Genomic DNA, 22,312 nt, shown 5'->3' on the forward strand with positions numbered 1-22,312 from the left:
GGATGAGGGAAGCTGCTTTCCATCGCCGCGACGGCAGACCCGAGAGCCGGGGACCCAGCCCTCTGTTAGCTCCACCTGGGTCAGGGCTTTAGAAAGCCGCTTCCCGCTGTAGCCGGCCGATCGCCTCGGGCCCCCATGGAAGTGAGGCAGCATGCGGCGCGGGGCAGCTGACCCTACCGGGGGCGGTGGGACGGTGCTACCTGCCGCCGCTGGGCAGGGCCCCGCCTCCGCGCGGCCCCGGGGCGGAGCCCGAGGAAGTGACTTCAGCCGCCGGCGGCGGCGCGGGGTTGAGAGGAGCATGGCAGGAGCGGCGGTGGTGCGGTCCCTGCTGGCGGCCGGGCGAGCGGCGCCGGGCGGGCAGCGGTGCAGGGCCCTGCCCGCCGCGGGGGCCGCTGCTTTCTGCACGGTGGCCCCGCAGCAGCAGCCGCAGCCGCCGCCTGATATGAAGAACTACCTGTGGTCGCGCTACAAGGAGGCCAAGAGAGCCACCAAAGGTGAGCCGGGACGCGGGGCCCGCGGGCGCTGGTCCGTCTCCCGCTGCAGGTCGGAGTGCTGCCGGTCCTAAAATGAGTAGGTACATGTTGGCTGCGCGGAGCGGAGGAGCGGCGAGTTCTGTGAGCGCCGTTCGGCAGCAGGAAGGGTTCAAGGAGCGAGGTGTGTGTTTGTGTGGGGCGGCGATGAAGCCGCCCCACCTCTAACCCTGCGGGGTTCTTGTCCCTGGTGAGCGTCTGTGGCTCTGTCCCGCAGAGCTCCGGGAAGCCGCCGTCTGCTCTTGGAGCCATCGTGGGTCTGGTGGCCAAGTACTCTCGCTCCTGCTGTCTCAAGTCGGACGGGGAGCGTGGGTAGGACTGTTGCCTCGCGGGTCTCCGGATCCCCGGAGCCGTACCGCTGGGGGCGGCTGCCCCTCTTAATTCCACTGGGCTGTACCTGTTCGGAACGGCCTCGGAGGAGAAGCCTCTCCTACATCGTAGCTTGGGCTGGGCAGAGTGACGGGTTGTTCGAGATGTGTTTGGAGAAAGGCAAGTGTGAAAAGAAAGTTGGGAAGTTGGTTGTCTGTTAGAAAGGATCTATGCAATAGGCTGCGCTTCCAGAAAGTGCTGAGAGGTTTTGCATGACTTTCGATTTTAATATTAGGAAGGAATTCTTCCCTGGGAGGGTGATGAGACACTGGCAGGGGTTGCCCAGAGAAGCTGTAGCTGCCCAATTCCTGTCAGTGTTCAAGACCAAGTTGGATGGGGCTTTGAGCAACCTGGTCCAGTGGAAGGTGTCAGGAGGTTGGAACTGGATGAGCTTTAAGGGTCCTTTCCAACCCACACCAGTCTGTGACGCTATTACTTTTTGTTTTACTTATGGTTCCATTATAATACTTCCATGAAGCACTGAAGCCAGGGTGAAACACTGCTGACACATACATTGCTGTGGGAAGCACTGTTGTTCAGCCCTGTTAGCCAAAAAGTTAAGGGCCCAGTACTTGCTTGAAGGTTGCTTGCTTCAGCCCTTGGTCTGATGGAAAGAGTATTACCAAGAAGCTTGAATATGTGATCTTTAATTTAAAGATCCAAAAGACACGGTATGTGTTCTGCAACGTCAAGTGAGAAGGCTTGTCCTGTAGTGACAGCGTATTATGTTTTAGTCTTGCATGTTTTGTCCTTAAAAAGAGAAATTGCGGTATTATCCTCCACTTAACTTGAGTATGAACTGGGACATCGCTTTGCTAGGTGCGAATGTAGTGTTTGCAAACATAAAATAGAGGCAGTATTTCACAAGTGAAATAAGATCTCAAAAGAGATTTCAGAAGATCTAACACAAGCGTTGGAAATCTTGGAAGAATACTGTGGAATTTGGAGGGTGGGATAAGGGACAGGAAGAAGAGAGTAAATATGTTTTATTTTGAATCTTTCTTTTCCTGTTCTTGAAATTAACTTTTTCTTGTTCTAAGCCACACCCAAATAATACTTAAGAGCTGAGGCTGGAGAGTAGGGTAATGTTACGAGGAAAATAAGTCAGTCAGTGGGTGTGGGTTGGTAAAAGTGCTTCTAGAATAATTATGAGTATTTTATTACAGCCTAAGTCACCCCATGGCTTCAAGTATGTGGCATTCACTTAGTTACAGTGTTAAGAAGACAAAGCTGTGCTGGTTTTTGATGCAAGGTTTATAGCACTTGGGATGCTGTCTGCCAGCCAGAATGTTGTAATAGCTATGAAGTTAACTCACCAGGCTGTACAGCTGAAAAAATAATTTATAATACAGAAATGGGTGTTGTAAAGTTATTTTGGAAGTTAACTTAAAATTATGGTTATGGCTTCAAGTTAATTAGGTGATTCATGGCCCTTTTTATAGAGTAGGAGTATTTGCCTTAATAGTATCATGTCAGATTCATTTGGTTATTTTGTTACCTCAGCTGAGCATAACATTTATCTCATGAATTACTATAAGCAGTGAGTAGAGATAGCAGGAGCTAATGTTTTGATAGAAGCTTATTTTGTTAAATCCCCTGAAAGACAGAGCTTACAATGACCACTTAAGCGTGGGGAACGCCTGGGATCTTCTTTTGGTGAAAGAAACTTAGAGAGTTTAATTCCTTCTCTCTCTTAAAAATTAGAAGACTTGGGTGTCTGCGTCAGGTAAAGCAGAATGGTTTCACATTGCAATCTGTTATTTGGAATCTGTAAAAGTTTCTTATTGTATCTGTCCATTCACTGTGTGGCAGACTAAAGTATTACTTTATAAAATAAATGTCTTTTTTCTTTCTGTGTGTTTGGCCAGAGTTTTCAAAATGGAATGCTCTCAAGTTTTTAACAGACCTGGAGTCTCCATGTCTACCTGCCTTGTGCAGGTAGTTTCCTCCCCCTCATGGTGGAGCATGTTGTGTATCAATCCTCAAAGCTGAAGGTGTTGACCAATTCCTTCTAGACTTTTATGTAGAAAGTAACCAAACAAAGCATGTTCCCTTTAAACTCACTCTTCCAAACACAGATGTAAACTCCCTTTTTTCCATAATAGGGAAAGCTGGTTTATAAAGATAGTATACGGGAAGGGAAGGAAGGAAAACATGTTCATGTTTTATAGTTTCACAAGGGTAGCATTTAGCCTCCTAATGTTGCTTTTTCAAGTTTTCTAAACAATTACAAACGTTCTTCATACTGACATTGGTATTGGTCCTAAAGTTACTTAATATCTTATGGCTCTAAGTAGTCTTAACTTCTCAGTGTACTTTTCAAACAAATATCAAGGGAAACATACCCTGGAGGTTTGCACACACCAGGTAATTGTGTGTAGAGAACAGCAGAGTATTTTTAGCTTCCTAACATGCTAGAAGGTTAATAAGCATAGCAATGTGTATGTAACTGTTTGGAAACTATTGCAATCACACAAAGTTTATTTATTTGAGTTGACAGTGGGATACTGTGGTAATCTTGAAATGATGAAGCAAAAAAAATTAGAAGTGTCAAATTAAAGGAGCAGAAGCCAGACCAGATAATGGGAGAAGACAAGGCTTTTATAATAATAATAATAATATCATCCAACTCCAAACTTAATTTTCAAAAGCAGTAATAAATGTGTTAATGGAGTTAGCTAAAGATTACATATATTGAGTTTGGGGTCCTCTGATGAGATGTGTCAAAATACATCTTCCCTCCTACTTGAACTGTACAGAGGAAAGTGTGCTTCAGGTAAAAGCTGTGGGTCACCAAGAAAAGTTAGGGACAGCACTTTCAAATGGCATCATCTTGTTAAGGATTAGCTGGTTAGTGTCAATTAGTTTGATAGTTTCCATCATCATTTATATATTTAGAAATTGCTTAATGGATTTCTGTGCATTATTTAAAACTGCAGAGCTAATCTAACTTCTTTGTTTTTTCCTTCCCCAGAGTTGGTTCCTTCAATCATGAGTAACATGCTGAATCCAGATGCTATCTTTTCAAACAATGAAATGAGCCTGTCAGACATTGAAATTTATGGATTTGATTACGACTACACTTTGGTCTTTTATTCTAAGCATCTGCACACGCTGATCTTCAATGCTGCTCGAGATCTTCTTATTAATGAGCATCGGGTAAGAAAAATTAGTGGAATAACAATAAACTGCTGAATCAAGAGTATAGAAATAATTTCTGAGAGGGACATAACTCTTTTCATGCCTTCGTCCTAGCTTGGCTCCCTTATAGCACATTTTGTACAACAGCTGCATATGAACCACACAAGTCCTGGTTTATTCTCAGCTGCAGTTTTGAGCAGAGCACAATCTGTCAACTGTTAAGGAATAGAGTTTTATTTGTTTTAATTTTTAATTTGGTGGTGGGTTTGGTTTTAGTGTTTTTTTTTTCTGATTGTCATTAATTGGAAGCTTGCAAATTACCATTGCTCTGTTTTATGCATTGCTATGAGTGCAGTGATTAATTTCCATATGAAATACTTTTAGCCTGACTTCTTAAGAGGTCTTTGATTACACTGTGTGCTTGTGAGGTGCTCTGTTATGTCCCTGGCATTTCAGCTGAGTTAGCTGAAGGGGCAGCATCTGCAGTAATGCTGTAATCAGGCTGAATACAAGAAATATGCAAGTAAGTGTTCAGCTCTGTAGTCCTCTATGAAGGAGCACTGCCCTGTCACCTCACCGAGCAGTGTGTTACACTGGTGACTTGTTGACATCCAAGCAGCTTGGAGTTGGTTGTTGGGTAGTCTGGGGATGGGAGAAGTTACTGGGTGTCATGAACGCTGGGAGGAGGTGGATGACTTGGAAGCTGAAGGTATTGCAAAAAAAATGGAAGAAAATGTGGACTGAAAGAGGCAAAGGTTATTGGACTGTAGGATTCGCAGGAAAATTCTCCTGCAAAAGTATTTCACAGAGTAACTTAATTAATAACTGCTTGTATATTTCATATAACCTAAATCTGAATGGGTGGTGTTATTCTACTTTTGGGTTTGAATCTAAAGGTTAGGAGCTATATATAAACATCTATAAATATCCCTGGAAGAGCAAACAAAACTTCATGGGTGCCACAAGCATACACAACTTGATCCCTCTGAGATCTTGGCATGTCTCGGCAGCAATTGCTGTAGGATGTGTAAATAGATTTTATTAAAACTGTGTGGTTCTTGCAAAAAAAAGTTACTGTAGGAGTCAAGATTAATTCTTGTAGACAGAATTTCAAACTGTGCTGTCTTTAATATTTGAATGCATTCAGGTAGTAATAACTTCCCAGTTTGTCTCAATTAAATTCTCTTGAGTTACAGGAAATGAAGCTGTAATTACTTTTTGAGGCAGCTTATTGAAATATATCATCTCTTGTTGGAATTTATTGAGGGACAACAGTTTTTGTTAGTGCTGTCTCTATAGCTTCTTACGCTGTTAATGTTTTTCTTCCCTTTAATTTTGAAGTGTGTCCAAGAAAATAAACATCAATTTAATGCTAATCTCAGAAGTGGCAGCACATATTGAATGTAAACTTTTGTTCTTGGGCTTATTTCTTTCCTAGTGCATAGGCCTTGTGTCACCTTGTCTGTACTGCTATTTCAGTCCAGATACAAGTATCCCTATCAAGAGAAAGATAAGCAAACAGTGCAATTTTTTAATAATTTTTTTTGTTTGGTTTATAAGGAAGCTTTGATTTGTGTGCCAAGGGAGGCTCAATCTTTTTCTCATGTGTGCTGGCATGCGTGCAAAAAGACAGCCCTCTAGTAAAGTAGGAAAGTCAAGTATGCAGAAATTTGAAAGAGTCAGAAATAGATTTCCTTCTTTGTGATTTGATCACATTCTGTATCCTCCTTCGATGTTTTCCCTTATCTCTTCTGCTTCATGTTCCCTGGCCAAATCTACAAATCTTTCCAACCTGTCAGTTAGCTTTTGATGCTGTTCTTCATTCAGTCAGTAGCTTCCCCTGTGTTTTCTGGAAGTTGTAGTGGGGATGATAGTTCAGAAGTTAGAAGTATTTTTGTGAAGTGTAGATGCTTGTGTTTGGTATGAGCACGATCTACAGCAGTTGCAGAGCAGGTCCTCTTCAGCACAGGTAAAAAAATTGTGGAGAAAATGAGATTTTTTTTTTTTTGGTAAAAGTAGCTAGAGCCTCTGTTGAAGCTGTATAATCTTTTTTCACCAAAGGCTTGTAAGTTAGCCCTGTATGTATGGAGACAGTTGTAGAGAAGGTGGAGAATGTGCCTGTGATTCATTTGTCGAGTTCTAAGATGGTTGTGCCTGCAGGAGAGAAATCAAGAATTGCCTTTCACTTGGTTAATCAAAGAAATGATAGTTTTCTTAAGCCTTGTCAGAAATAAATGAAGCATTTTACCTTTTAAAAACAAATGAACAAACCCCTTAGCTGTTGTTAATTTTCTTCTTCCTTCCTCTCCATCTGTGTTTATTTGTGGTGCGTTGTATCTTTATAAACACCCCTAGGAGCTAAATTTCAAACTGACAATCTAAGATCAGGAGTATGATGTGCAGTGAGGGAGTCAGAACAGATTGTTGTGCTGCTTTTATTTCTTGACAATGACAAAAATGGTGGTTTTTTTTTTTCCTCCTGTTAATATTGATGATGTATTGTTTTTTCTTTCAATAGGAGTGGTAAAATTCAGGTGTCTGTAAATTATGGCATGTTCTTGGGTTTCTAGCTAGAAGGTTAAGTTTGAAACTGTGTTCATATAGTCTGTTTCTTGGGGAGACTTCACCATGCAAGATAACTCTGCATTAAATTTTAGGAATTTAAGAAAATAAAGTTTGCTTTCAAAGGTGTATATATTAAAATAACCTTTTGAACAAAAGACTAATGCTCAAAAGTGATCTCTACAGAGTACATGGTTATCCAACTTCAGGTATGGTGCTTGACTTAGATTTAAAACAATGACTTTGCATTTTGGAAAAAAATGTTTGACTTGTCTCACACTGAACATAGATTTCTTCAAATCTCACTAACCTATCAAAAAGCCTCTTAATGACTAGTGAAAATGAGAAATGTAGAAAATGTTGGCTTTAAAATTCTGTAGAAAAAGTTTTTTAGTCATTGGTGTTATGGATTTAAAATCAAATCATTGTTCTCTTTTCTTAGTACCCTGCAGAAATAAGAAAATATGATTATGATCCCAATTTTGCAATCAGAGGACTTCATTATGATGTACACCGGGTATGTATAAATAATTTTGTGATGAGTTATCTAGTGCTGAGAACCTAACCAAAGAAAAGAAATAGGGCTTTTAAAAGTCTGACTTTTCACTCTGCGTTGACATACAAGGATTTTGTTTCATTTTTTTCTCTTAACTAAAAAAAGTCTTGGGTGCTTTTTTTTTGGTGGCAGAAGACAACTTAGAGTACAACACAATAAACCTAAGCAGGCATCTGCTAGTAGGAAAGGTATTTCTTCATGACTTAGCTCAGGTCACTGGGCAATGTTTCCTTGGTGATTTTGCAAGCCCTCGGTAAAAGCCATCAGTGAAAGTATTTTGGAAGCTATAAAGGAAGTTGAAGCAAATGTGCTCAGGCATTACTGAGACAGGCTATAGATGAAATTGCTTTGATTTTTATAATTTCATGGCGAACAGTTAATGTGATTAAAAATTGATTTTTGTTCCCTGCAAGGCATTATTAATGAAGATTGATGCCTTTCATTATATTCAGCTGGGAACAGTTTATAGGTGAGTAAAATTACTTCCTATTTATAATAAAGAGGTATCTTTATTTTTTAATCCCTTAGTTGCATTTATTAATGTACATCTTAGATTTGCATTCGGAACAGTGCCCTGACAAGCACAGACATGAATTAACAGCATTAGTAGTAAGGGGGTTTCTTTGCACCTTTGGGCTACACGCAGATATATGCACAAGGTTACTGACTGATACAGTACAGCTGATGCCCCAGTTCAAAGCTGGGGAAGTTGGCAAGCTGGTTGGTCACATAGTGCTGACTCACTTTGTTTCCGGCTGTTAAATTGTGCTGAAAGACATCTAAAAATACACTGATGACTTCTCTGCTGTTGCTTTCTATGTAAATAACGGTCACAGGCTGGCTGTTAGCATGACTTTGGTGTGGTTGTATTGATACTTGAGAGGCCTTTTGTGTGTTTGCACAGAGCTTTTAAGTTTGGACACATCAACCACATCATACTTGCAGAATGGAGTACAACTGCTTTCTGTTCGCACAGCCTGATATTTTTGAGTTTACTGAACTGAAGTTAAATAGGAAATCTCTGTGCTGTGCTTTGCTGCATAATACAGACATACTGTATGTGATCTTTGATAGGAGAGTTTTTAGCATGGCCCAGTTTGCTGTAATGAAGCAGTACACATTTGACTGATGTGAATACTACACTTGGTGCCAGATTTTCAAGTAAACAAGAAGCCTAAGCATCTTTCTTGATATCATTGCACAAAAAGTTTTCTTCTAGGGCCAAAAGATAATTCAACCTCACAGTGATTTACTATGAGGACTGTATATGGTAATATGAAATGATGATAACATGCTCATTACCTCTTTTCATCTGCTAGTGAGGCAGGTAGGTATACGACTCAGCCATAGTCATTGATCTGTTCTTCATGGGTTAGTCTGAGATGCACTTTGGGAGAGAGGAGAGGAAGGTAAGGAAAATGAAAGAGGAAAAAAGATGTCATAGTCCAGCATTAGACTCGTATTTTCAACATAGTAGCGAGCTAAGGCTGCCAAAAGAATGTGTTCTGTGTGTATCATCAGAGACTGAGTGAAGCTTTATAGCATTTATATGTGCTGGTGTAATTACTGTATGTTTCAACTGACAGAACCTGTTCCTGTGGTTTCCAAAGGAATGATTTATTCAGGCCTAGGAGAGAACCAGAGAACTCAGTGTGAAGGTCACTGATTGTAAGATTAGTGCAAAAAGGCTGTCACATTATTACATTTTTCACTGTGAACAATGCTAGTTTGCTAGGTTAAAGCCTAGGTGAAGTAATCAGAGCTACGTTTATCTGTAGAGGTATGTAGCAGAAATATTAAGATAGTAACGAATGGAAACGTGTATGTATGTGTGTTTGGTGGAGGGGCTGCTAGGGCACTTGCCATCTTCCGTCTCACTGTGGGAGAATTAAATTTGGGAAGTGGTGGAATTGTCATTCCTGGAAGTGTTCAAAAACCATGTAGATAAGACCCTTAACGACATGGTTTAGTGATGTCTTGACAGTCATCTTAAATGTGGGGTGACTGCCCAGGGGTAATGGTTGGTCTTCATGATCTTAAAGGTCTTTTCCAACCTAGTTGATTGTATGAGAGTAACAGAAGAGCTGTTGATAGAGGGACAAAAGGATGGTATGTGTTGATGGTGCCTGGATCTATTGGTCATCAAGTTGTCATGACATTTACATGCTGCTTCTCCAACCACCTGTATGGAGGTGGGGGGAGCAAAAAAAGGGTTGAAGGCTTTGAGAGATGTTGTTGGAAAGGATATTGATATGACTGGAACCATATATAGTGACCTAGAGGAGAAGACAAATGGGTGGTGAGCTCATCAGCAGTCTTGCCCTATGACTCAGAGTGGGACAGAATGAAGTAGTAAATGATCACAGTTGTTGTCAGCTCCTAGTACAAAATGCACATTCAAAGCCAGAACATGATGACCAGTTGAGAAAGGTATTGAGATTTGTTGAAGAACTAGTGTCCCTTGTTCTTGGTATCACCCAAAGTAATTCAGGATGGACTGCTAAGCCACACATCGTGGTACCTGCGGGTGTGTGTAGGGGCAAGAATGAAAGCTACAGCTCGTGCAATGCTTGCTTTTGTTTAAAATAATCTAACCTTTCTCTTCTATGCCAACACGGAACTTTGCTGTCAGTTGCTGTATATCTGTAGTTCTTAGTTTTAACTGTGTGTTCCATAAGTGCGTAGGTCACTTGTATAGCAGAAGGTAGTAGGACTTGCCCAAGCATACAACTTCATTTGCACTGAGAGGTGTAAGCAGTTCTGGTATCACTCTGATAATGCACATCTCCAAGAGCGGTAGTGGGAGTGCTGCTATAGGTGAACAGTACATCTGTCGATGCTGTCAGTTGAACTTTATAGTTGTACAGATGAACAGGCTGTGATTGTGAAGAATTCGTCACGTAATCTTAAATTTTGGGAAACTGAACTGTTCATACACTTCAGAAGAAAGCCTTATTTTGTTAAAGGTTGTGTATGTTTTTCTTTCCCTTGAGTCTTCAAGGTCATGCTGCAGAGTAATCTGGTTTAAACATTAAGAGTGCTGTATGAAACAAAGGCAGAGTGAGGAATTACTGTGTTAAGAAGCTGGAAGCTTTAGCTAGTACTTACAAACCCTTAAGGCATAGTAGCAATGGAGACTAATTAGCTCTTTTCCTGTAAGAAAGTAAAAAGGACTTAAAATTGGAATGTGTTCTATGTGTGTCAGCCTCTTAAAAAGTTACTTGCTCTGTAAGGAAAGATGCTGTTTTAACATACAGACTAAAGTGTTCCTATGACATTATTAGTATTTTAATAAGCTCCAGATTCGTTAAGCTGTCAGACTTTCATTCGGTAATTACTTCAAGGTTTTAATCTGACTTTTAAACTAAACTAAATGTTGTTTTCCAGAGGCCTCAGTGTCGTCCCAGATGAAGAAGTCATTGCAATGTATGATGGTTCCCATGTCCCTTTAGAACAAATGAGTGACTTTTATGGAAAGGTAAAACCACAAACTGCTGTTTTAAAATGATTTTGTTTTGGGAGGGGAGGGATAGTGGTGATTGCCTTTTGTTCTTGTTCTTACTAGCAGTTATATTTTCTCAATACATGATTGACTTACAGTGCTAGCTGTGAAGTTTGTCCTCTAAAATGACAAATGCATTTTCTTTCTTCTGCTTGCTGTAGTTTCTTCTTTCACTCTTCCCTTGCCCAGTCATACAGACAGAGAAGCAGAACATAACAAAATCAAGTGACTTGCACCACAGAACTGATAAAGGCTGGGAAATGAACCATGTCTGGTACCTTACCCTGGTGATGTACTTCTTCCCAGTGGTCTAATGACTTAGTTGATATAGCAGCAAGTAAATGTGTGGAGGCATCCCTTGCATACAAGGTGGCAGAGTTGACCTTAAGAGGATTTCACAAAAGATGAATCATAAAAGATAAAGCTTTTAAGTTTTAAGATTTGGCTCTGTGGGGAAAGTTGATAATTTTTGCTGGTAGGTTCCTTTCTCTTTCCCAAATGAAGAACGGTGCTGTCTTTTCAGTGAAAAACAAGTTTATTTTACCTCTTTTACTTATGGATGTTAATTCCATGTTGACGCAAAAGGCCCTTTGTACCATGGAGCATTTTGTTCTCGCACTTGTTCTTATTTTAAGCAGCTGAACTTAGAATTCCCAAATCTGGTCTCTGCAGCAGTTCTGAGTATTGCCTTGGCATTCCCTGTGGGGTGCCTTGGTCTCTGCAGGTCTATGCTTTCTTTGATAGTGATGGGACAAGAGGCTGTGGGCACAAACTGAAACACAGGAGGTTTCCTCTGAACATCAGGAAACACTTCCTTTATTGTAAGAGTGACTGCGTGTTGGCATAGGTTGCCCAGGAAGGTTATGGGGTCTCCATCCTTTGAGATTCAGAAGCCATCTGGACAAGGTCCTAAGCAATTGGCTTTGGGTGGTCCTGTTTGAGAAGGGAGGTTGAACAAGATGGCTTCCAGAGGTCTCTTGCAATCTCAGCCATTATGTTTCTGTTATCTTGACCAGTGTCCTGTCTTGGGCAGGTTACTTTACCTCTCTTCTTCTTGAGAAGCATTTGGTTTGTATTTGCTCTTCTATGATATTCTCCGCTTTTGTGAAACAACTATACTTACAGCTTTTGCAGAGTAGAATTGTTTTCTTTTGTTGCCTCATTATTGTAGATTCTTGCAAGTTTTTATCACCCCTTTTCAGGGATGTAAATTGTTTTGTAGTCCTAATCAGTATTCTCCTCATTAAGAAGAAAAAATGAAGATAACAAAGCCTCCACTCCATCACAATACCCAGTGCCTCTTATTTTTAGAAACGCAGTCTTGCAGTGAAGGTCTCAAAGTCCTTCTCTTGACTTTTAGCTAAGCACTGTCTTTTATATGTTTATGAATTAAAATATTGCTCTTAAGAGTAACACATCATGATTAATGCTTAAAATAAAGCCAACACTTTTATTGCAGTTATTTTATAAAAAAATCTGTTAGTTCAAAAAGCATCTAAAGCACTGAGAACAGTTACGGCAAAAGCTGAGTATCTGCAACTAAGCTCAAGTAGTTCTACTGAATGAATGGAAGTGTTCTAATCTGAGAAACACATGTGTTTTCTTCTGTTTTCTTCCCACCCCTATAGAGCTCACAAGGAAATACAATGAAGCAATTCATGGATATATTTTCCTTGCCAGAAATGACACTCCTTTCTTGTGTGAATGAATACTTTCTGAAAAACAACATAGACTATGAGCCCGTTCATCTGTACAAAGATGTTAAGGTACTAGCTTTGAAGATTTAGGTAAACCTCTGCATTTGTGCATCTTCTCCCTGAGCTCTTCAGGAAGCTTAAAGTGTTGTGTCTGCTCCAGTGAAATACCTCAACTTTATGTGTTGTATAGAGTAATTATTGCTATACAACTGTGAAAACATAAGTAAAATGAAGGTAGACCTTGGAAAAGAAACAGAATAATTTGAAGTTAGTTTTAAATTTGATGTTGCTCTTTTTATAGGTTTGAGGGGTGGATGGGGGAAAGTGAAGAAGCTTTTGTATGTCAATAAAGCTTCTTTGGATTGTTATTAAATGCATACTTTTCTCACTAGGAGGAATTGTAAGAGGCTATAGGGAATTCCAGTTCAGAGCTTTCAGTTGTGCTGCTTCTGTATCTTCACTAGTATACGATCATTTGCTGTCTCTTACTTTTGGCATATCTATTTTGTGTGTTTTCCTCCTCCAAAAAATGTAGTAATAATAACTAGAGTAATTTGACCCCTTTGATTCCTCAGGATATATCCCGCAGAGGAGATAATTTTGTGTCGTAGTTGTTGAAGAACAGGAGGTTATGCCCAAGTTGATGATATTTGCCTGCACAGGGTTTCCATACAGGAAGCTTTTGACCTCCAGGGTAATTTTCCCTTCTGCCTATGGTTACATAGGCTAGTTCTGTGGTTTCTGCTGAACCGTTGGTAGAAGCTTCTGTACTGCTCAGCATTACCAACATTTTGTAAGCCCTATAGTGGCATTTTTGTGAGGATTTTTAGGACATGCCCCATAAGTACCAAAATGGCAGTAGCACTGTCCTAAACAAAGCTGGTACGGAGCTGATTCAGGAGAGCTGCCAAATGCCTTCAGAGTGCCTTATGGGTACTTTGCTTAAGCATTTAGCTTCTTTCATCTGTTCATAAATTTAGTTTTCAAAGCCAGGGCATTTGTGAGTGATCATAATCTAAAATCTGACCTAAAGCTTTTGGGTTTTTTTTGCAAGAGGAAAGGAATGTGTTCTGCTCCAAAGGTCATTGGAAATCTGTGACGACTCTGCTTCTGCAAAGGGCTTTCACCCCACTTCACCCTTATGAGCACCCTTTCATAATTGTTGTGTGAAACAGACCCAGTACTTTAGAGTTTCATACTTTCCAGAATTGCAAGGTTAGTTTCTTGGAGGACAGGCTTACTCTTTGTCTGGTGGTGACATATATATCATGAAAATCATATGGCATTTCTGTGAAGTTGAAAGTGTAATTCAGAGAAATCAATTGTTTCACAAACAAATTACTACTGCTATGCAGTGAGCACTGGTTTTTGTACTTGAAAAGATTTTTCAATTCTGTGGTGCTCTGTTGCTTTCCTGACAGGATTCAATCAGGGATGTCCACATCAAAGGAATAATGTACAGAGCAATTGAAGCAGATATTGGTAAGTACTAGTGAGATAATTTATCAAATCTTTTTTCACTGGTAGTAAAATTGTATTTCTGCCTTCCTTATTTAAGATTACAAGTTCTAAATTTTAAAGCTTGAAGGAGTTATTTGGCTTGTTTAAAGTGCCTTTGTTAAGTATAACCTCATCATTCTGAAACTTTGGTTGAATGCAGAGAAAATTGTTGTGGAAAAATTTTTTCAATTACTGTATTTTCCTCAATCCTCACAGAGAAATACATCTGCTATGCTGAACAAACCCGTGCGGTGTTAGCAAAGCTGGCTGATCATGGCAAGAAGATGTTTCTCATCACAAACAGTCCCAGCAGCTTTGTGTAAGTGAACAGTTGTTTGCTGTATACATTTCTAAGGGCTGGGGAGGATGAGCTTCTTGATTGTAACTCATTATATTGCACAGATAATTGCACTTCTGTTATGCTTCACTGTTAATATCCCTTTGTACTTTTTAGGGACAAAGGCATGAAGTTCATAGTTGGCAAGGATTGGAGAGATCTCTTTGATGTGGTCATTGTACAAGCTGAGAAGCCGAACTTTTTCAATGATAAGCGAAGGTTGGTATTTAGTCAGTAAAAATTATTCAAGTAGTTTATTCCATATAAGGCTATGGAGCATGTTACAAAATACTTCAATTTGGATACAATGTAAAATGAAATTATATTTGATGAAGTCCTGGTTAAGGTCATTACAGAATGCAGCAACACCCAGTTCTGAAGTCCAGATATTTGCCTGAGAAAGTTCAGCAGCTGTTACAGGCCTTCTGGACTGAGTTAGGGTCACAGAAGCAGTTTCTAGCATCTTAGCTTGTAAGTTGGTGAAGCATATTCCTTTCTTAATAAAACTGAGAATTTTTGGTGCCTTTCAGAATTGACCCTTATCTGGAAATGTCTTTCATTGCTTCTGGGGTTTTTTTAGTCACACCTAATGTTTAAAGGGCAGACTAGCTGACAGACTGGAGTATTTGGACTAGTTGCTAACTAGGTAAACATACACTACTCTTACACCTGAAAAAAGACTCATTCCTGTATGTGTACTTGTGATTTGAAAGCAAGAGGGAGGTGGATTTTTCTGCCACACCCACCCCCCCTGCCCTTTCATTTAGTTTCTTTTTTTTTTTTTTTTTTCTTTTCATTTGATTTTAAAAAGAACTCTGCTGTACATCTTGCCCCTGGTCCTCTGCCCCCTTCTTTAGTTTTTCGGTTGCACAGAATGAGGCACTGGGCAAAATTTTTAAGCATCTTCACTTTTTTGGTGTTCTCTCCTTAATGGCAGATAATTCACACTGTTTATTCACATCTGTCTGGGATACCTGCCTTAGTTTTCAACAGCTGTTCTCAAACTCCATTAAAAAAGTCATAGGTAGACTAGATAGATACACTGCATTTCACTGGCTAAAGTGGAAGTGTTGAAGCCTTGCTTTTTTTCCTCTATTACAGAATGGTCAGATGCTAAAGAGCATGTTTTCCTTTTGAAACATTAATATATTTTATTTTAAAATGTTAATCCCCTTTTAAAAAGTGGCAGAATTTCTGCAGCAGTGTAACTATTGCATATAATTCTATTCTAGACCGTTTCGGAAGGTGAATGAAAGGGGAGTATTGCTCTGGGACAGAATTCACAAGCTGCAGAAAGGTCAGATTTACAAACAGGTATGCTTTCAATAAACTCTTTTCAATTCAAATTTAATACCTATTTTCTAGAATCCCAAGCTGCTTTAGCTAAAAATGCTTCTAAAAAGTAGATATGCTTGTTAGAGTTATTTTAATAATTGAAGTGGTACGAATTTATCATTGGTATTGTATATCTGCAGTTGCCTTGCCTCTTGAAGTATTACTGAAACTGCTTATAAAATTTGGAATTCATAATAGATGAAGTGAGGATAAGATTCTTGATATGAAAATACTGTTAGGGGTGTACTAAATTCTTTTTTTTTAGCCTGTGAAGGTGCAAGTGGCATGCTGTTGCAATGTTCGTGTCATTGTTTCTGCAGGGTAATTTGTATGAATTTCTGAAGCTTACTGGCTGGAGGGGCTCTAAGGTTCTCTACTTTGGTGATCACATTTACAGTGACTTGGCAGTAAGTAGTTTACTTTCACAAAATAGGATAAAAGACAAATTTTTTTGTTAGTTTTCTTTTCTTCCTCCCAGTTTTTCGGTATAACACACTTAATTTGAAATTTCTAAATACACTAACATTTGTGTTGGTAGCTAAGCCATGTTGCTTTTCTTGCAGTGAAGAAAATTGTTGCTGACCATATTCTCCACCTGACTTGTAGCATTTAACTTATTTCCAAATTGTGCTTAGGAATGTGTGAGTTTGTATTCCTGATCCAGATACTGGTTGTGTCAAATGTAACGGAGAGTAAGCACAGATATCCAAATGTACAGGATATGGTTGATTTGGATGACAGTTACTACCAAGTGTATTATGAGCTGAATTAACTTCTGTTTTTAATGCAGGAGGCAATCTTCCTGTCACTAATCACAAACTTTCTTACTGGGATCTTGTTGTGGTTTGTATCCTCACTATGCAGGCATTTTCTTACTACCTAATAAGCAAGTATATTGTTAACTGTTACTTTAGAATAAACAACCACTACTTAATTCTTTTGTAATTGATGGCATATGAATGCCTGGATGTGACTTAGCACTGCCAAGCTGTAGTAACAAGTTGCAGCAGCAGCAGATGTTAACATTATTTGTTTCAGTCTGCTTTTAAAGAGAAGAGTAATTTTAGGTGCTTCAGAAGGCTGTGAGCCAAATGAAGGAGGATGCAGCTCTGTCCTTCTCTGGTACAATGGAGGAAAGAGCACAGGTGGCAGCTGCCTTGTCCTATATTTGTCAGGTGGAGCTTGAATACCTGATGGGTCCCGATAGGACCCTTCTGTCAGACGAGTATTTGTGCAAATACCGCAAACCCAACACGCGATTTCCTCCAGATGATTCTGACAGCAGTAGAGGTTTCATCTACAAGAAAGAGGAGTTTCCTACTATTTGTTCCAAACCTGATTAATTAGTGTTTGTTCACAAGTGCTCATATGTTTTCTGCCTCTCTCTTTAAAACTGTGGCTTTTGAAGCTTACTCTGAAATTAAGTTCTGTTTTCTATTGGCACAGTTAAGTCCCACTGTTTAATATTTCTGCTTATAGAAAAGAAGCAGTTGAATTAGTGCCCCTTTGGGATAAACTGTGGTTAAATTCTTTTTTTATATTTTTATGATGTATTTCTTTTTAAGACTAATACTTGTATTTTGTAATTCTTGGTAAATAGGATTTGACCCTGAAGCATGGCTGGCGCACTGGTGCAATTATTCCAGAGTTACGATCAGAGATTAAAATCATGAACACAGAGAAGTACATTCAAACCATGACCTGGCTTCAAACCTTGACAGGATTACTGGAACACATGCAGGTTTGTTCTCTGTGTGTATAATCGGCTCTGTGTAGCAGAAGGGATACAGCCAAGTTTCTAAATGCTGGACATTGATGTTGCAAGTGCTTTCTGTCTCATGAAAGTTCACCAGTTTGATTGTAGATAAATGCAATTGTTTGTGTGGCTAGTTTAATAAGAATTTTGTCAAAATCTTGTCTCCTTTCTACACTGGTCAGCCTTGATTTATTCCTGCTTTCATTGTTTAAAATGCATGTGGATAACTTCTGTATACTGATCTCTGAAGCATTGCTCTTGTTCTATTAGCTGATAAAGGTTTAGTAATGGAAAACCTCATTTATGAGGGCATCCTTAGTTACTTGTTACCCATACTTTATATTCCAGGTTCACCGTGATCCTGATTCACAAATGATTTTAGAAGAATGGAAGAAGGAAAGAAAGGAAATGAGGTAAGATGCTAGAGATGAAGAATTTGTAATATGCTTCATGGTAGCCAGGTGTTCTATGTGATGTCCTCCAAATCTCTCTTCATAATTTTTCTCCATCACTGATTTTATATTATCTGGTAGTTACAGGCCTTATAAAATAATATGTGTAAAGCAGTATTCTGCCTGTCTCTTGTGTAGCTCTTCTCCCTTCTGACCCTTTGTGCATATGAACCACTTTTCCATGTTCCCCTTCTTTGGAACAGGTGTTAGTTTTCTGAGTGAAAGGGTAACGTCAAATACTTTTCTTTCTCCTGTCCTGTGTTAATCTGCCCCTGTCGCCACTGATGACTCAGTTTTACTTCTGCATAATATAAATATGCATTTCTGTATCAAGACTTGTGCCACTTCAGGTTTTTTAGATGATTTCTTCAGATTACATACAATACATATTAAGAGTATGCAGAAACTGAGCTCTGCACTACTAGTGAACTCATCACAAACATAAGTAACAGGGTTAAAGTCTACTGTTGTGAAGGAGTAATCCCTAAATGCAGAGTGTGTGAAGTGAATAGGTGGCAAAGCCAGCAGCTGTCCTACCAGCAGCCTTCTCCAGAAATGCAGAAGTAAATGAAATGGGAATTACACTTGGCAGTGACTAATAACAGAAGTTAATTCCAAGATGTGCTTAAGCTTTTTGTGTACATTAAGCCAAATCATTTTTTTTCTTTTTTTAAAGTCTTTGGGTCAAATGTATGTCATTAGGATTTAGATGAAGGCAAAAGTTGTCTTTTACTATCTCTGGGATAAAGAAAGCTTGAGACACTGTGTTTCTGAAGTCAGAAGCAACTTATTACTGGTTTTAGTGAGAAAAGTGTGAAGCTCTTCTGTTCACTATTGTGATTGCTAGATCTAGGCTACATATATGCAAGAGGTGCAAAAATTACGTTGAATTTAAGTGTGTTGGTGTGCAATGGCAAGAGAATAATGCAAAGAACAAATTATAGGAACTGCTTGTTTCAGGTTCTGGATACTAGCTGGTAAGGAAATGTGTGCAGGTATCTTCATTCTTTTCGGTTGTTGTTTTTCTGTGACAGGGAGATGAACAGGAATTTCTTCAATGCACAGTTTGGAAGCTTATTCAGAACTGACGAGAATCCAACTTATTTCCTAAGACGTCTCTCTAGATTTGCAGATATCTACATGGCATCACTGAGTTGTCTCTTGAACTATGAGCCTGATTACACGTTTTATCCAAGAAGGACTCCGTTGCAGCATGAACTTCCTGGCTGGTCAGACCAGCTGTACACTGGTACATTCAGAATACCTCTCCTACCAGAGACAGTTCAGATCAAATAAACATTCAGCAGCTTGTCTTTAAATTAAAATGGGCAAATACATACAACTTTTTTGAAAGTACATGTATTTTATTTAAGTCACTTATATGCATTATCTTGATCTAGAGGTAATTCATGCTTGTTCTCATAAGTGTAGTACCTGTTTTCTCCTCTTTTGCTTGGAGATCTATAAATTCATCTTACATACAGAAGAACTGATGGACTGCCAAAACCGTAGTGGGCTGGGAGGAAGGGCACATTTGAGTGGAATGATTGGTGGTGATCTAGGGTGGTTGATTTTGTTTGTTCATTGGAAATTTCGATCTGAAGCCTTGTGGTTTACAAATACCTGTACTCTCTGTTCTGTCCTTATTCAGCACTCCAGCTGCAGCCTGTAATGGATCTTGGCATTGAAAAGCTTAAATGCAGTATTAGTAATTCAGTGATACGCAGTTAATAGCCAGTTTATGGTGCAGCTGAGAAGGGATGATGTATGAATTTTAACTTTCCTTGCTGCCTTAGCTAGAGCCTTCCCTATAACTGAACTAACCACTATGGTGTTGGTGTGGCTCTGCTGCATTGCAGTGATTACAGTACTGGTGGCTCAGGCTGAGGGGCTTTTTCTCTTGTCTGTGCAGTTTCTGTTCTTGTAATGGCTGTGCTTGGCTGTAGGTGGACCTCAGCCTAAAACTGAAAGTGATAGTGACTTGAACAGCTTCAGCTTCCTTTTGTTAACTTTTCTTTCCTTTTGTTAAATTTTAGTTTTTGTTTAAATTTGAAAAGACTTTAAATATTCACTCTCTAATACTAAAGCCATTTCAAGAGGTCTTGTGTTTTGCATTTCATAGCAGACAGATCTCTGTCAGGCTTAAGACTGAACTTAAATGCTGCTTTTTAAAATTTTAAGTGTCTTACAGCGGTATGCAATGTGGTTTTGTTGTTCCCTAGGAGAGAATGTATTTCATATAGCCTTCATTAATGGACTTTTACAGTCAAAAGTAAGCACGCACAATGAGCAAATGAGTTACAAGACAAAATAAGAAATGAGAGAATGAAACCCAGAGCTTTCTGATGCCCTTTATTTAGCTCAAACTCTGAAAGCTGAATTGGGGGTGGTGGACAGTTTGCATCAAGCAAAATAATTTTGATGGTGCAGTTTTTATTGAATTACTGAAATTGCAGGTAACGTGTGAGCACAAACTCTGGGTACAATATATGTTCCAAAGATTTGAGCTGAAAAATGTCTATTTTGCACAAGGAAAACGTCTGTTGATGTGTTTCCTCAAACAGGCACTTTATGGAACTGCTACCTAGTTGGTTTTAAATGCGGATGCCTTCCTTTCTCTGCATCCAAAGGATTTTTTGTTCTTTTTCTTTAACTGGTGCTTCCCACCCCAGCCATTTTAGAAGGCAGAATATGATTAATATTTTTTCAAACTGTAGGTACTAAAGGCTCTGTTTTTAAAAACATATACTTAAAATATCTAGCATTTGGTATTCTTCATTTTGGGATATCATTTGCTTCCTACCATGATTGTCAGGTAAACAAACTTTTGGTGACCAAAAGTTTTCTTGTTTATTTTCTTTTTAACCTCTGTCATGTGCAAGTACCTGTATGGAATTTCTTATGCAGTACCTCCCATATTTTTGAAAGCATATTTGCAAAGTAATGAATGTATTCTAATTTAGCCTGCACAACTTCATAAGTAGTTTTCCTGTATTCTTGAAATCAATCTGAAGTCCTCAGAGGTTGTTACAGATTTTATGTTCCTGGTTTTCTTGTGTTCCTGCTTCAGACTTGATGTGCAACACCCCTGTGTGTATTTGAACAGACAGACTCAAAATGAGTAAGCTCATCTGACGGTCCTGCTGTTTTGCTGGAAGAAAATGATAAAGTTTTTTAGGAAGTTAGTTTGGCTTTATCAGGCCACTTGTTGGTGGGGCTGTGCAGGAAATATTTAGCATAACTTAATAATGAAATGTGGGGATGGAAACACCCCCAATTTGCCTTCAATTCTTTATCCTGATGCTCAGCTAGAACTGAACTCGGTGTTAACGTGTGTAGCACCTCTCAGGCTCCAGAGATTTCAATGCACTGTGAAAAAAAAACAACCCAAACACAACCCCAAACTGTACATTCTCCATCTTACTACCAGCAAATAATAATCTTCTGTTACTTGGTTCTGCATTATTGCATTCGATAATATTTTGTTGGTTATAGCTCTGTGATTATTCTTGTAAAGCTGGCTAGGAGTCGGTTTGCCTGATTTTACTGTGTTAAGCAGGAACAGTTTAATTGTGTTGGATGAGGTTATCCACGTAACACATGGCAGGGGGGTTGGAACTAGATTTTCTTAAGGTCCTTTCCAAACCTAACTATTCTATGATTCTATAAGATGATTTTCTGCTCTCCTTCTCCCTTTCTCTTAGCTTACAAATCAACCTTCTGTACAAAGCTATGTTATAACAGCCAGCTGAAGTAAAATCTTGTTTATATTGCATGACTTCTTGAAATAAACAACACTGCATGAAAAGAAAAAAGATTATGGGAGGGTTACGTTCCTTTAAAGCAACCCAGCTATAGATAATATGAATTTAAGTGAGAATTTTCAAGTGTATTATTTATTTTTCAGTGCTAGAATGCTCTTTAACTTTTGAAAATGTCTTTCATTTTTGTAATGATTTCACTTTATCACTTTCTGCATTACTTATTTTAATCTTGTTACGTTACTGACTTCAAAGAGGTTTTTGAACATGTTTATCTTCATTTTGGGGGAATAGTTCATTTGAACACCAAAGCAAGAAGAAATTTTTATTCTAGTCTATCAAGAACATGGAAGAGAATAATCTGTCAGTAAAAGAAGAGTTTAATGAACTGTGGAATTTTTTTTTGTGATAAAAATATTTAATGATTATTACAAAAATAAATGCTTGGACTTTATCTTATGATCCTTGTGAGCCTTGCCTTAGTGTTTTGGGTGACTGGGGAGAAGGAAAGAACACGACAAAACTCTGTGGGGAAAACTACCCTAAATATATATATATGTGTGTGTGTGTGCACGTGTGTGTTTAAGTGTGTTTGTGTTGTGAATTTTTTAGTATCTTACAGATAAAACCAAGCAGGAGTATGTATGGTGGGCAAGGGAAGAACTTGGGGACATCACCTGAGTCTTGTCTCATCCAGGCATATATACACATTAGATTCCCTTGGCTGTGCTGGATAGCTATGTCAACAACTCTGGGTTTACCTGAAGACCTTGCTCTGATGAGGCTGCTTTCAGAGGTAACTCATGCTTTCCTG

General features: G+C 39.1%; 1 protein-coding gene across 1 annotated transcript; it reads left to right on the plus strand.

Annotated features, from left to right (window-relative positions):
• The first annotated feature begins 298 nt into the window (after positions 1 to 298).
• Positions 299 to 21,952, plus strand: NT5DC3 (5'-nucleotidase domain containing 3). Its single transcript, XM_031050172.2, has 14 exons — positions 299 to 494; positions 3,874 to 4,058; positions 7,045 to 7,119; positions 7,572 to 7,627; positions 10,546 to 10,636; positions 12,289 to 12,426; positions 13,779 to 13,839; positions 14,074 to 14,176; positions 14,312 to 14,413; positions 15,427 to 15,508; positions 15,850 to 15,936; positions 17,130 to 17,270; positions 17,634 to 17,698; positions 18,772 to 21,952. The coding sequence occupies exons 1-14, from the start codon at positions 299 to 301 to the stop codon at positions 19,031 to 19,033; spliced, it is 1,644 nt and encodes a 547-aa protein (XP_030906032.2). The 3' UTR covers positions 19,034 to 21,952.
• The last annotated feature ends 360 nt before the right edge of the window (positions 21,953 to 22,312 follow it).

The sequence above is a fragment of the Melopsittacus undulatus genome, chromosome 5 (assembly GCF_012275295.1).
Source record: "Melopsittacus undulatus isolate bMelUnd1 chromosome 5, bMelUnd1.mat.Z, whole genome shotgun sequence".
Taxonomy (NCBI): domain Eukaryota; kingdom Metazoa; phylum Chordata; class Aves; order Psittaciformes; family Psittaculidae; genus Melopsittacus; species Melopsittacus undulatus.

Coding starts and splice junctions, on each gene's coding strand:
- NT5DC3 (XM_031050172.2), top strand. CDS start 299: ATGGCAGGAGCGGCGGTGGTGCGGTCCCTGCTGGCGGCCGGGCGAGCG. Junction 495..3,873: donor GGCCAAGAGAGCCACCAAAG/GTGAGCCGGGAC, acceptor TTCCTTCCCCAG/AGTTGGTTCCTTCAATCATG. Junction 14,414..15,426: donor TTTTTCAATGATAAGCGAAG/GTTGGTATTTAG, acceptor ATTCTATTCTAG/ACCGTTTCGGAAGGTGAATG.